The sequence below is a fragment of the Anas platyrhynchos genome, chromosome 1 (genome assembly GCF_047663525.1).
Source record: "Anas platyrhynchos isolate ZD024472 breed Pekin duck chromosome 1, IASCAAS_PekinDuck_T2T, whole genome shotgun sequence".
NCBI lineage: Eukaryota > Metazoa > Chordata > Aves > Anseriformes > Anatidae > Anas > Anas platyrhynchos.
In genome coordinates this window covers 203,717,743-203,733,073 of record NC_092587.1, presented here as the reverse complement: position 1 = coordinate 203,733,073, position 15,331 = coordinate 203,717,743, and the positions used below count along the sequence as shown (strand labels likewise).

Here is a 15,331-nt window from a genome sequence, read left to right as displayed (position 1 = left end):
ACGAGATCAGCCCCGATGATTCAGTTCGCTATTAAATCATCATTTACTGCCCTGCCATCAGCTCCAGGACAGAAAACAACATAAGTGTCCAGAGAAAGAGCCCAAGGAGAATTCAGCCGGCGCTGCCACACGTTTCAAGCTCGGTGGTGTAAACCAGCCTGGAAACCCTCGTTTCCTTTTATTCAGGTCAGGGATTTTTTGGCCAACATGGCACGGATGTCGAGGAATAACACACGCAGCAGCTCGGGCTTACTTCATTCAGATTCATCGTGCTGGCTGCAGACAGAGGTTGGAGCCCACCAGGCAGAGAGCATTTAACTTCCCAAGGTGGTGTGGGCAGGGAACGGTCTCTGTGTTATAGGGTGATGGATAAAGCTGGAACAGAACCTCCTGCACCCGTGATATTCTGCTTTTCTCACCTGAATTGCTAAAATTCTCTCTTAACAAAATTCCTTCTCACCAGCTGCCTCGGTACGCACACTGTTGTTTTCCCTTCAAGAAAATCTTGGCTGAGCCTCCGTGGAGCTGCGTGCCCTGCTCCTTGCAAAAAGGCATTGGGAAAAAGCAGAGGGAACGATGCACAAAACCGTGGGGCTGGGAAAGGTTGGGGAAAGGAATGGGAGGCTTTGCCCTGCGATTTGTTTGCTCAGCATCTTGTATCTGGATGAAGCAAAAGGTTTCATTTAGGGAGGGTAAGGGAGGAACGAGGCTGTGTGTGAGAATCAGGTGGTGAGAGAGGGCGGATGGCATTTGCCCTATGGTTTTAAAGCCCAGGAGCCAGATTTTCTTCTATTTTGTCACTTTTTCCCCTGGGGATCATGTTATGGGGCAAGGAGAGAGGACTTTGGGGGATGCTGCACCCCGTTTCCTTACACTTATCCTCCGGGGGATCCGTGGGAGAGGGTGGGTGGGTGCCCTGAGTAGCTTCACGGAGGGGGTTTAGATTTGGCTTTTAAAGTCATCCTTGGACTCTGCCATCCTAATTCTTATTTATCCAAAGAAAGAGCAGAAAAAGCCAGGCTCAACGTGATGAACTTGCATCAGGCCGAGGAGATTTGCCTTCCTCATGTTTACACAGCTCCGCGTCCATCTGAAAGGCATCACCGCCACCCTCCTCACGCGCTTCCCAAGCTCTCAGACACGCTTAAAAAAATACCACTAAAGAAAAAAAAAAAGCACAAAAAAAAACCAACACCGAAAGCAATCAAAAAAAAAGACAAAAAACCCCAAGCACCATCAACAAAACCCACCCCGCAGCACCGCACAGCGAGCGAGGCGCTGCGAGGCCACATGTTTTTGTGCTCACTCAAGCTCAGCCTCCTCCACAACCTCTCCTCGAGCCAAATGTTTCTGTGGAGCGCTGGAAAAACCCAAAAAAAACCTCCCCCAGCACAGCACGGCGGGGGCTGCGCCGGGGGGGCCCTGCCCGGCACTGTCTGGGGGACACGGATGAGGAACAAGTGCCTATTGTCCCTCGACGGGGCTGAAAGGAGGCTCAGTGGGGTAAAAATATAACGCGGAGAGGGTTTGGGCTTCCTCTGCTCTCTGCTTCCACCTTGCAAAGCTCCAGCTCTGGTCCTGCTGCCTGCAGCGGTGCCGAACCCCGATAAGTAGCTCTGAAACCACACCTCGAGTCTTCTAATCCTCTCCCAAACGGGTCCGGACTGTTTTTAATACCGGTGGCACGACTGGGAGGGAGCGGAGAGCCGGGCGGCGTGTTGCGGGGTTGATAAAGGGCTGAGGGTGGTTTCCAGGGCAGGGCTGGAGTCGTTAAAAGCAAGAGTTTGCCAACAATTGCATTTTTATTTTTAATTTTTTAGGACAAAATCACAGCCAGCCCCGCCGGGCCACGACGGCAGGTGATGCCCATCTGGTTTCTTCACCGCCTCCCCTTCCCCACGTGGGATGAAGGCAGCGATTTCTCCCGGGCAACGTTTTCTCGACGTTTTTCTCAACGTTTTGCATGGGTGCAACCTCCAGGAGGAGGCACAGTCTCCACTTCTCCCAGTTTTCCTTCAGAGACCTTGTAAAGGGTTACCAGCTCCTAAAGGTGGCTGCAGGAAAGCTGGGGAGGGACTCTTGGTCAGGGCTGGGGGGACAGGACGAGGGGCAGCGGCTGGAGCCTGGCGGGGGGAGGCTTCAGGAAGAAATTGGGAAGAAATTCTGCCTTCTGGGGTCATTTTTCCATTGAAAAAAAAAAATAACTAACATTGCTCTGACATTGATACTCGTCTGCTGATGACATTCTCCTGGCGCTGGAGGGGAACGCGGTGATTTTGATGCAAAAACGGAGCGAGGTGAAGGCTGCTCTCCAGGACAGATGATGCATAAACCAGCCCTGCTGCTCGGCTGGAGACGAGGGAAGCCGCGGGGTGTCAGGAAGGAGCTCTGCCTTCCTGGGGAGGCCAATGGTTAAATAATCAGGAGGCAGACACGGCAGTTCTGAGCTTACCAGGACTTTCTGAGCTTTTTTTGGGGGGGGTTTGGCAGCCTGAGCTGGCCCCTCTGCTGTACAGCAGCCCCTCTGCTTGATGGAGGGATCCTCAACTAGAGAAAAGAAACTTTGAAGGCTTCTAGTGGGATTTATGTCAGCCAGGAGCTGAATCCTACATCTCCAAAGGGTATTGCTTGATTTATTTCTTCGAGGAGTGAGAACAGCGGAGAACCCATCCGCTCTTGATGGGTTCCTCAAGCTAGTTGAAAAAAAAAAAAGAGAGAACTCAAAAGCTCCCTTGCTTCCTTGCTTCGGCACCCTAGGACGTGGCCTTTTATTGCAAAAGGGTAGAAATGCACAGGAAAAATAATAATCAACCTTCTTTGTTTGAGAAAAAACCCCCGAGCCACTCAGAGGATGCGCTGCTGTGGGGCTGGGGACGGGTGTGGGTGGCACCTCCTGGCACCGAGGGGCCGTTTGCGTTGGCAGCCGTGCCAGAAAGCCCCCGCACAACCTAGGGGAAACGGGACTAAAACAAAAAAGGGACAGAAAGAAAGAAAAAAAGAAAAAAAAATAATAAAAAAAACCCACTCAGCAAATAAACAAAAGCATTCCTAATAAACTGGAAATGTCACACCGCATCAGGGATCACAAGATCGGGCGCGGAAAGGTCCAAGTGGCGAGAACACGCCGTGAAAAACAGATGGGAAAAACAAGCCGGGAAAGGTTGGGAGCGGGTTTCTGAGCTTCTGCTCCCGACACGAGTTTTGGAGATGGGGCTGGCGTGGCTGGGGAGCTGCTGGGTGAAACACCGGCCGTCTGCACCGTCCCTGTAACCCCCGTGGAAGCCCGAAAGCTCGGGGACAGAGGGCAAAGCTTCATGCTTCAATCCCGAATCAGCCCGTTTGGGAATGGAGATTTTTTCCAGCTTGCTGAGCCCAGGCTGGCCGCGTGTCGAGTCAGGTTAATAATGCAGCTTTTTATATCTTGGACTTGTTTTTTTTTTGTGGATTCCTGCTTGGAACAGGGCTTGCTCCTCACTGCACAGCTGTGCTTCGAGGCCGGGATTCAGGCTGGGTTGCTGGGAGACTCTGCAGCACGGGGATGGATGGCCAAGGACTCGTAGAAGAGGTTCCTCAGCAAGCAAATGCAACAAGATCCACGCTGGGAAAAGCAGATTCCTGCTGACAAGCCTTAAATGTTAAGGATCGAAAGGAGAATGGAAGACCGAAGTGAAACGGGAAGAGGTGGGGAGGTAAAACTCCTGATGACGACCTTGGAGGATCCACCAGATGGGACCAGCTTTTCCTCGGCCCTGTCTGACACCTCCCAACCTAACGAGATAACCAAAATTTATTTTTTTAATGCAACATCTACCCCCCTCCGAGGGTATGAAGACGGAGCCGAAGCGAGGGCTTGGCTCAGGTGCCTTGCGACATGGGAGGGGTGGCGAGGGAATGCTTCCCAAAGCTCAGCCCCAACGCTTTTGTTTTTTTTTTTTCCTTCTGAAATTTGACAAATCCAACTGATTTCCTCTACTCCTTTGCATTCCTGAGTGCTCTGGGGCTCCAAGAGATGCCTGGCAGGAAGTAGGAGCGATCTCCAGGGAGAGCTTATTTTGGAGAGCCGGCCAAGCCGAGCCTTCAAACTTCTCGTCCTCGTTACTCCGATGGAGACGGGCCGAGACGTTCCCACAGAGGGCCAAATCGCTTCTCACCCCGACAGCTTCTCGGTGCCGGCAGGGAGGTGTTTTTAGGCTGAGGGACAGGGTTGGAAACCCAGGGGTGAGGTCCTGAGACGTGGGCACATTGGCCCTTGGATACACTTGCCTTCAAATTTCAGATAGCAGCTCTTAATTCTGCACTACTCACACCGCACGAGGCCAAGGTGGATGGAGAAAACTATTGTCCACTTCACCCCAAAAATACATTAAAAAAAAACACATGGATATGACAAAAAATGTGCAAAAAAGCTCGGCACACCTGTAGTATCAGCGTGGCAGTCGGACATCGCGGAGCCACGCTGCTGAAGAATTGCATTTCCTGACGTTAATTGCACCATCCATTTTTCCCCCCTTTTACAACTCCTCTTTTATAACTTAAAAAAAAACATTTAATAGCCGTCCTGCAGCTCGTTCCTTAAGATTAATACGTCAAAACAGAAACACCGGGGAGTATGCAAGGAAGAAAATCATCCTAAACCCTCCTTCGGCTGAATTTAATCTCTATTAGAAGCCTTAGTCACGATGGAAATGTATTTACAACCACAGACCTCCCCTAAATTACCTTAACAGCCTCTCGCTGATGCTCTGATGGCCAAAACAGCGCTGTAAATTCCCGGCTCGCCGTACCAAATCGCACGGGTTGCTGTTGCACCGCGTTTCAGCCCCAGCCACTTCCAAAACAGGGTGAGATTTTGTCTTGCTACCCAACCGAGATCATCTCCCGGCACAGAGGGGTGCACCGAAATGGGAGTAAATGCCCCGAAATGGGAGGAAATGTTCAGATTTGTGCTCACAAACCTGCTGGCAAGACCCTGAGGAGCCTACGGGCTCGGTTTTCCCCCTCCTTTCCCATGTCTGATGGACTTTCCGTTTGTCTGGCAGCGGGGCTGAGTTGTTGAGCAGGCTGAGTTCCCTCCTCGCCTTGTCCCGGTGACTTCCAGGCTAAAAAAACCCTAAGAAACACCTTGAGTAGGAAACCCAAGGAGGAGATGGGATCAAAGGATGCTGGTGGCTGGCTCCCAGCTCCATGAGGGACTTGTTGCAGAGCCTTAAAGACCTGATTAATGCCCAAACGTTTCCATTTCTATGATTTTATTTCCCATTTCCAGGGACAGCAAAGAGCAACCTGGCGGCACGAAGGTGAAACCTCCTTCAGAAACCCGTTGGGTGCCCAACCCAACCCCAATCCTTGGCTGAGCTGGGACGTGCAATGCTGAAATCTGAAATTCTGGGTTTGGTTTTGATGAGGGGGGGAGAATTCAGGAGCTGGGAGCGGCTCTGCTGGATCCACGTGAGGTGGGACCTCTCCAAAACGCTGGTGGAGATAAATCCACCACCAGGAGAAACCCGGCCTCGCCTGGTTGAAAGCTCAGCTCACCAAATTTGCTCCTTTTCGGTGTTTTCTTCCCAAAATCAGCCCCTGCCGTGGCAGATAGTCGCATCGCTCACATCTCACCCCCTTTACGAGGTGTAAATTCAAGAAAGTGGCCGTCCCTCGGCGTTTGGGAGCCCTGTCCCGTGCAGCTTTCCCAGGCTCCTCGTCGCTCTCGTCGCCCTTCTCCGAAGGCTCCGGTGTCAGGGGTCCACCCACGCACATTTCTATGGGATCACGGCCCGATTGCTGGCAGAAACGCTCCCCGCGCCGGCCAGCCTCTCTCTGTGCATGGCCTCAAACCTCAGCTCCCCTTTTCCGGGCTCCAACCTCACCCCATAACCTCCAACCTCCTCCTGGGATCACCCCACATCACTTGACAGCACCTCCACCTCCTTGCTGCAGCCAGAAAACCCCAAATCAGGCGCTCCCCGTGCTCCCCCCATCCCTTCTACTTCTTTTTTTTCTTAATTTTCTTAATTTTATTTCTCCCCCACGGCTTTTTTTTTTTTTTTTTTTTTTTTTTTGCCAGCAGCAATCACAGGCCGCTCCCTGTCTGCCGCTGCAGCTGATCTATGGCCGTGCTGGAGGTAGGGATGGGCTCCTGCCACCCCAGCCCCGCGCCCTGACCCCAAAACAATGAGCCCTTCTATTCCCCCCCTCGCCCTGTGGAAACTCCGCTCTGCCTTGATGGGGGCAGGAAAGGCAGAAGGCGAGCCTCAAGCCCTCGATTCTTCTTCTATCAAAGCAAAAACCTTTTTTTTTTTTTAATTTTCATTTATTTCCCGGGAGCTTCCTATCTGGAGGGGTTTTTTTGGGAGCGACACAGAGAGCTGCACAAGACCCGGAATCAAAGGAGCTGTGTGCGGGGTGGATGGCACGAAGCGGGGTGGCTATTTTTTGCCATAATTACGCTGGAATCGGGTGTTTGTTAGGTCTGCCCCTGCCCGTGCTGGATGGCTCGCAAGCCCACGGGCCGTACGGAAGAGGGATTTGGGTGTGAGGTGCCCTAAATAGGGGCGCTGGGCCAGGTTTGGCAAGGGAGAGGCAGGTGTGGGGCAGCAGCTGGAGTTCAGCAGCCCGGATCTGCGGGCTCAGAGAGCACAAATCTTCTCCTCCGCTGTTATTTCCAGCTCGCCATATGGACGCAGGAGCTGGAACGCCACCAAGGAGATGTCTGAATTGCCTTCCAAAGCAAACGCCTCTGGAAAAGACTGGGTTGAAGTGGAACGAGGCGCACAGCGAGCGCCGGGATGCTGTCAGGAGGGCATCCCGGAGTCACCTGGGAGGCACAGTGGAAATATTTCAGGTGCCGCAAAAGGGTGCTGGGAAGCAGTGGAAATAAAAAGACGACTGAAAGGCCGAGCAGAAGGGATTTGTGTGAATGGTTCAGGGGAAAAACAGAGGCTGAGCATGCAGGATTTGAACCCTCAGAGGCCAGGAGAAGGAAAGACCAGAGCCTTTTTTTTTTTCTTGCAACATTTCAGTCGCTGCCTGGCCAGCCGTGATGGGTGACAGAGGCACGGCCACACAAACCAGGCTGACCTTGGGGAATTCCTCTTCGGACATTCAAAGTGGAATTCCTCCTTGACCTTCAGGTGCCGGCGTGGCTGCCTCGAGGCGTGCTCATGCCCTGGGTGCTCCTCCAGCTCTCGGGCCCCTCCCTGCCACCCACACCTTTTCCATTTTTGCTTGCTAATTTGGAATAAGAGAAGGGCCGCAGCATGGTGCTGCTCAGGGACTCATAGAAGAGGTGTAGGATGCTCCAGGAGCTTTTTTTAGGGGATGCTTGGCAGCTTTGGGAGCCTCCCTGGATGCTCACCCTGCAGTAAATCCAGGTCTCTCATCCTCGCTTCTCCCTCTTCTCCATACAGAGACGCACAAAAGCCGCAGAGGCACTGCGACAGGGCAGCAGGATCTCAGGAAGATGCCCTAAAACCCAGTTCCTAGCTGCGGGATGACCCCAAACACGAGTGCAGCCAAACCACTGCCTCGCTCCCTGCCTCAGTTTCCCCACCCCAAGCGGACCCCTCGGGGCAGATGCGGCCTCGCTGAACGCCCAACGCCACGCGCAGCGAGCCCAAGCCCCGGTTTCCTCAGCTGCTGCTGTCATCCAGAGAAATAATGAGCGCTCTGCCTTTGAGTCACTGCCATAAATGATGTGCTCCGGTCTGGTAAACACTATTACATCACCTCTCGCATCTGACACTCTCCAAAAGAAAAAGGAAACACACACACACAAAAAAAAAAAGGGTTCCAGTAGGTTTCAGTATCGCTTCTGCTCTGTTCCAAGACGAAACGAAGCCAGCTTCCTGCTGCGCTCTCCTCAAGTGCTGTTTGTTTCTGCACTCCCGTCCTGTTTTCTGCCACCATCAGTCTTCAGACTTCGCTAGGAGCATCGGGCGGCTCGGAAAGTCGTGACATAGTCATGACAGACAGCTGGGGATTCGGTGGAGGTGCCAGGAGGCAAACGCAGCGCTTCCACTCCCTGCACGCCACCAGAGCACCTTGCCTCCACCGGGGAACCCCCCCCCCGCTGGCTTTTTCTCCAGCCAGCACTTGAAAAATCTCCAAAAACGGGTGTTGTGGGAATCCAGGACCCTCAGAGTGGAGAATTTTCCCCCAAAACCCTCAGACCTGAATCTCCAGCGCTGCTTTGTGCTGGTTGCCCCTTGCCTCGCTGCACCGTGCCCCGATCTGCCCTGCGAGTAGCTGCAAGCGCTCAGGATGCAGAGAGGTGGTGCCGCGGGAGCTGGGAATAAAAAAAAAAAAAAGGCAACCCTCTGACCTGCAAAAGCCCTCCTGCGGCACAGCGAGGCTCTGCCCTCCTCTGAATCACAGGGACGGGGCTAAAAGTACGCCCGCTGCTCCTTTTGAATCACAGGGCTGAAGACGGGGTGGTTTGACAGCTGGAACAAGGCACCACGCCGCCCAGCTCAGGGCTGTCGAAACTTCTGCTCCGTGCTGGGTCAGAGGGCTTCAAAACCTCTCCCCTCGCAGCTTTTCCCAATGCTCCCCTCCCTGGCTGCAGCTCCAGCTCAGCACTCGTTGGCCAAGCATTCGGGCAGCCCGGGATGTCCCCGCACTGCTGGTCCCACTTCTGCCCCCATCCCATGTCCTCACCCAGCGAGGATGCCCTAAAGGAGGGACATCGAGGATCCTTCAGGGGCCAGAAGAAGCCTTTCTGCAGGGATTTACCCGAGGAAAAGGGTGGCAGGATCTCAGATCAGCCCCTTTAACCTCTCAAACCCTCTGACCTGGCGCAAGCTGCTCCTGTCTGATGGAAGACGACCGCTGCTGCACACAGCCAAACCTTCCCCCCAGTTAAACCAGTTGAGGGGAAGCACTAAGGGATTGTAAAACCAGTGCAGGACCAGAAGGGTTTGGTTCGGGCAGAATTGCAGCTGCACATCTTGGCCAAGCAGAAAATTCAATGATTTGGGGGTACTCAAACACCCAGGCGAAGCGCGGTGATGTGATGACAAGAGGCCACGAGCCCCTCCACAACCACAGAAGTTATTTTTTACGTTGTTTTTCTACCAGAGAGCCCCTCCCTGACCCCAAATTGGTCTCAGACAGACAGACACAACCGGCAGGAGAGCACCAGGAGGTGGTGGGTGAGCACAGGGCGGCACAACACGCACTGGTCTAGGCTCATGGGTCCCACAACCAAAGCCAAGGGGGTTGTTTAGGGACCTGAATTTTCATTACTTTTTCTGCATCCCGAGCAGAAGTTGGCATTTTGGTGTCTCCACTGCTTTTGACCTTCAAACATCTGCTTGGCTTTCCCTACCAGCACCAGGGTGACATCTGTTGGGCTCATCCGAGCCTTACCAACTGTGGTCCCAAGACCATAGGTCCCAAGACCGGGTTCATAGCAAGGCAGAAAAGAGGCAGGAATGATCTGAGGCTGGAAGAGCTCGTGCTTGGCTTGGGGGAACCCAACGGGAGAGAAAATCCCGATCCCGCAGCATCACACACAGCACGGGCAGCCCGAGCAGGCCCCGCAGCGGGTGCGGGGGAGCTGCCCGTGTGGATGTGAGGAAGAAAAGCCAGCACCTTCCCCTCTTGCCAAAGATCTCCTTGAGAAGTAAAAGCAAAACAAAGCCGGGCTTGCAAAAGCACAGCGCTTCCAAGGGCAGTTTCAGCCCCACGCCCATGCGCGGACACGCACAGCTTGTCAGAAAAAAAATAAATAATAAAAATAAATCCATCATCTTCCCCGTGTCAACGCAGCCGGAGCAGGAACTTCAAACCCAATTAGCAGCATCCTGCAGCTCGAGATTCCTCCTTTGAGGTCTCCGAGCGGAATATAAACCAAAGGCACGAGGCGAGAGGCGAAGCCTTCCTGGTGAAGCCCTACAAAAGCCGGCGCAACGCCGTGGCGGCCTTTTGAGGGTGGAAACCCAAACGTGCCCACGTGGTTTTGGGGCAGATCACAGAATCGGTGAGGTTGGGAGAGACCTCCACGATCAGCCAGTCCAACCTCTGACCTAACACCAACCAGTCCTCCCCTAAACCACGTCCCTCAGCTCTACGCCGAAAAGTCTTTTGAAGCCCTCCAGGGATGGTGACTCCACCACCTCCCCATCCCGATGCCTCACGACCCTTTTGCTGAAGAATTTCTGCCTAATATCCAACCTAAACCTCCCCTGGTGCAATTTTAGCCCGTTCCCCTTCATCCTGTCTCTAGGAGGAGCAGAGATCCCCCTGAGGTCCATCTGCCAAGCTTCCTGCCCCGTGTGCGCTGCGTGGGCTGGCCGGGCGCATCGTGGCCACGTTTCCTCCATCCAGGGAGGGAGGGAGGGGAACTAAGGATGTTTTGACAACACAGGTGGCTCACGAGGCTCTTGGGGCTGCAGCCGGATGAAAAGCAGCCTTATGCCCGTGGCTAATTATGCCCGTGGCTAATTAGCCCTCACCGGCGGCGTGGATTCAGCTCCCGCAGGAATGCCGGAGCACGAGGTGGGTGAAGCCCCGACGGGAGCACCCTTTTACGGGGCAGGTGCCGGGGAGCTAATGATGTTTGATGAGTTAAGGCCGCCGGTGACTCAGGACAAGCAATTAAGCTGATTTCTGCGGGAGGAAGGCGCTTTGCTCCATTAAGCTAAAAGCATCCTCCGCGGCTCAGCCCGTCCGCCGCCCGGCGAGCCCACGGCAGGGTTTGGATGTTTTCCCCTACAAAAAAACCGGACGCTTTCACCTTTGTCTTGGGATATTTTGGGGCCGGAGCCCCTCCCAGATCCGCAGCCTCACAGCGACCCTGTCCTGCCTCCAAGGGGACAGGGCACGCAGCTGTAGGGCTGGAGGCATCCGAAGGGGATGGCACCCCTCGTGGCTATAGGGCCACCCCCATTTTGTGTTATCGTAACCCCAAACCACAGCCACCCCCCCGACCCTACCCCAGTCCATGAAACAGGTTTAGAGACGCCCACCGATCCCCAAAAAAACATCAGAAAGGATGATTAGGATGGAGACCCCTAAGGATGGGGGAGCATCCAGCTGGACGACCCCATTGGGACGCGATGTGCCGAGTCATGGGGTGGCAGCTCTTTGGGGCCAGGCTCCCGGCGAGCCCGTGGGGAGGAGGAAAGGCTTTCCTCAGACAGCGGGGACGGTGCCGGGGCTGGCGTTTGGACCCTTTTTCTTTTACAACTTCCTCACAGGCGTTTGATCCCGCTCGGGACCCGAGGGGTGACGATGGGGCTGCTTGGACGTTGCCCCATTAATAGGATCGGCGGGCGGGGAGGGGGAAGCAGACATTATACGGTGTGGGGAGGGATCCCCAGACGCTTTACCTTTCCCCCCAGGACCGAAGGCACCCCAAAAAAAACCCTTTAGGGTCGCTGACACCCCTGGGTGCCCCCACAGCGGGGCTGAGCCGAGTCCCCCCAGCAGCAGGTGCACCCGGGCATGGAAAGGGGAAGGGGGGGGGCTGTCCCAAAAGGGCCTCCCCTATCCCAAAGGGGCTGTCCTGAAGGGTCTCCCCCCATCCCAAAAAGGTCCCCCCCCCGACCCCAAAAGCCACTCACGTATCGCCTCAACTTCTTCTCCGGCGGCGACTTGCGGAGCCAGCCGGCGCACACCACCTCGCCCCCGCTCATCGCCACCCAGCCGGCCGCTGCCTCCCCGGCCCCGAGCAGGAGGAGGATGAAGGACGAGGAGGAGGAGGACGAGGAGGAGGGATGGAGATGAAGAGGGAGGGACTGGGGAAGGGGGGGCACACACACAACGAGCGCCTCCCCCCCCCCCCCCTTCTCTCTGTCTCTCTCCCTCCCTCAGCTTCCAGCCGCGGCTGCGGGCGGGGAAGCAGGAAACCGCCTCCCGGCCCGGCTCTCCCCGCCTCCCGGCCGGCTTTAAAGACACAAAACCACCCCTCCCTGAGGCAAAAGGGTGCCCTAAATCCCCCTCGGCAGCTCCCCGACCCCACAAGGCTTGCCCGACCCCACAGGGTTTGCCCCGACCCCACAGGAGTTGCCTCAGCCCGGCCCTGCCCTCACGGAGCCCGAGGTGGAAACTTTCCGGGCCCCGCGCCACCCCCCCCTCGGTTTTACACCCCCCACCCCTTAATTTTGCCCCTCAGATTTTGCACTAAACCCCCCTAATTTGAAGGTTTGGAAGCAGAAAGCCCCCCCAGAGAGGTTTTCACAAGGGTTTGGCAGGTTTGGAAGCAGAAAGACCCCCCTCAGAGAGAGGTGCCTGGCTGAGCTCAGGGCCCAGTGGGGGAGATGAGGGGGTCAGAGGGGTAGCAAAGGGGAAAAAAAAAGACCAAAAATCCCCCCCAAAGCCAAAATCAAACCCCAAAAAGCAAAATCCAAACCAACATGAGCATCGACAGCATCAAAATAACATAAAACCAACATGGAAATCAACAAGGTGCCCGGCTGAGCTCAGGGTCCCGTCGGGGAGATGAGGGGGTCAGAGGGGTAATAAAGGGGAAAAAATGACCAAAAAAAAGCCCCAAAACCAAACCAAAAACCCAACCCCCAAAACAAGAACATCAACAACAAAAAACCATCAAACCAACATGAAAATAAACAATAAAAAAAAAAAAAAAAAAAAAAAAACCAAAAAACATGAAGGCAAACCAAACCAATAAACCATGGCAGCGGGTTGCAGCAAAATCCCCCCCTGCCCTGAGGTAAATAATAATAATAATTGAGGGGAAGCAATAAAAGCCTCATTTTTTATTTTTTTCTTGTTGTCAGTAATGGAGCAGCACCCACTTCATCCAAGGTACTATGACCCTTTACAGCCCTCTAACCCTCCTTTTGCTCCATCCTTAAACATAAACCCCTGGGCATGGCAGTGGGAAAAGTTGTTCTGTGCTGAGTCCCTTTCGCACTGCACCTGTTTTGTGGCAGTGTTTTTTTTTTTTTTTATTTTAAGGAAATACAAACTGGGGATGGATTTCCCAGACCTGCCTCTCTCCGACGGCTCTGCCCCAAACCTGCTGGGGCACATTCAGTCATCGCTCCCTGCCTCGATTTCCCTCCCTGCCGCTCCAACCTCCGTGGGCAGGGACGGTCTCTCCTGGCGTGTCCCTGCTGCAATAACAGCTCCAGCCTGGGACAAAAACCAATATATGAGGCTGCTCGAGCGGGGATCTTGCGTCACGAGCAGTAATTACAGCTCGCGGTGCCTCTGGGAGGGAGGGATGGCACCTTTGTGCAAGCTGGGGACACGGCACTTAGGCCATACGTTGTTTATCAGCTTTGCGAATATACACCGGAGGGGAATAACCCCTTGAGGAACGAGGATGTAATTTGTGAGGGATGTATTTTTGTAGGCTTCATTTTTATTTTTATTTTTTTTGCCAGGTTAAAAGAAAAAAAAGAGGAGTTTCAGACCTTTTCCTTGATCCCATTCCTGCAGGTGCCAGCTGTGCCCGCACACCCCAGCTGTGCCTCACTCCGTGTGCAGGAGCCATCCACGGGGTAAATGGGGTGACCCCGTGCTCTGATCCCACCTTCAGAAACCTTCCCAAAACCCAGCACTCCTCCAGGGAGGCTGGAGACCCCCCGGGAGTTTACAGAGACCTAATTGAGAGCGGACAATCGTGATTAATAGGCAGGTATCGTGCAAAGCCACTCTGCGCTGCCCATTAATGATTCACGGGCTAGGAATTTGCTCGCACTGACACAGATGCAAAGTGGTATCAATTTGAAAACCAGTTGCGGAGAACCCCGTCTGCATTTTTATGTTAACAACTTTCCCCACGCAGGGCCAAAATGCTTCACTGGGGCCATGGCTCTTTAAAGCGATGCTCCTTAATGAGCATCGGGGTGAATTGGTATGAGTTATTCTGCACAGCCTTGGGGATATGACCCTGCTCCCTGTCCTCTCCTTTCTCTCTACTCATCCCATGTCCTGGTGCCCAGCTCCTGACTTGCTTATATCACCCGATCATATTTGACTGGTGTCCAAAACACGAAGCATCCCCAGGAATTCTTTTTTTCACGCCTCTGCTGATGCCTACCCTAAAAGCCTGCCGCACGCAGCTCCCCAGCAGGCTTTTGGATGGGAAACGGGTTGCGATTTGTGCACCTGTAAGCACGCTGCCAGCTCGGCTGTGAGACAGAAGCTCCGTGCAGAAAAATCGCTCGCAACAAAGGTGCTCTGCCTGAACGTGCACGCCTAAACCCCGCCACGGCAGCGCTCAGAGCGGGGCCAGCGAGTAAAACCTGGCATCAGGCGGCCAGATTCCTCGTGACCCAATGCATGTCGTGCTATAGCACCGGTGCCACTGAAAGCATTTTGCCAGGAATACAAATCTTGCCCCCGACGCAGTATTTGCTCTGGAGCAAACCGGAGTCAGAGCAAACCAAAAAAAAAGGGAGGAATTGAGAGGTGGGTGTAAGAAATCACGTTCCTATGGGGTTCTGAGACAAATCCCGCGTTTGGTGTGCTGGGATGCCTGGGAAGGAGCTGCCCTTCCTCCTGCAGAAACCTCCGGGGAGGGGGATTTTAATCACAGCCTTCACCAGCCTTCCCCGTTCTCGGCTGAAACTGAGATCCACGTGTGAAAAAACCCCAACTTCTGGCGAACCGCAGTGCCCACCGCGTCCCCTGCCGCCTCCCGGTTTCTTTAACCGAGCTGTGCCATCTGCTGGCCCAAGGAAAAGCTGCAAGAAGAGCGCGTCCAACCTCGCAGCGGCTTGCTGGGGAGGCAGGATGGAGACGACGGGGCATTTCCTGGGGATTAGGGGCCCAGCTGGCGGAATGCTTTGGGCTACTTACCCCAGCCAGGCTCTGATCCCTAGGAAATGCCCTACTCGGGGGTTAAAATAAACTGAAAGAGGCTGCGGGGAAAGAGGCTCTGAAAATGCGCCGTGCTGCCGGGTGCTGCACGCCTGCTTTGCCATTCCGAGCGCACGCTCGGGCTCTTGAGATGCAGCTCCACGCCGCGACCTGACTTTATCTTCACCACACAGCTCCTGCAGCAGGGCTGGCTGGCAGCGGTGCCTTTCATGTCATCCAAATTTGTCAAGGTTAGGGAAAAAAATAAAAAACATTCTTCTCTTTCAAGAAGGATTGGAGCCTTTTCAAGCTTTCTACCCTGCGTAAAAGGGCACGGCGAGCCCCCCAGAACAGCCAGCGGGTGAAGCCAAACCCCAAGCCAGTCCTTGCCTTTGTCGATAGACAGCAGCTCCAGCAGCTCTGGCTGCTTTCCCTGAGCAGGGGGAATATTAGCACAGGATGCGCTGATCAGCTAACGAGGCAGTTTGAAGCATCTTCACCGTGGTGTTCTGGCAAAGACAGGGGCACCAGAGCTCTGATGCCTTTGCAGAGACTCAAAAAA

General features: G+C 54.4%; 1 protein-coding gene across 3 annotated transcripts in view; it reads right to left on the bottom strand.

The window, feature by feature from the left end:
* GAB2 (GRB2 associated binding protein 2) overlaps positions 1–11,817 on the bottom strand; it is a 75,136-nt gene extending 63,319 nt beyond the window's left edge. The window contains exon 1 of one of the 3 annotated variants that reach the window (XR_003499980.3): positions 11,562–11,813. Coding sequence is in view for 2 of the 3 variants with exons in the window: in XM_027466772.3 (XP_027322573.1) it covers positions 11,562–11,633 (72 nt within the window). In the remaining variant the exon portion in view is untranslated. Of the gene's footprint in view, positions 1–11,561 lie in introns of all 3 variants that reach the window. The other 2 variants (XM_027466772.3, XM_027466767.3) reach the window with 2 other exon arrangements.
* Positions 11,818–15,331: the final 3,514 nt, after the last annotated feature.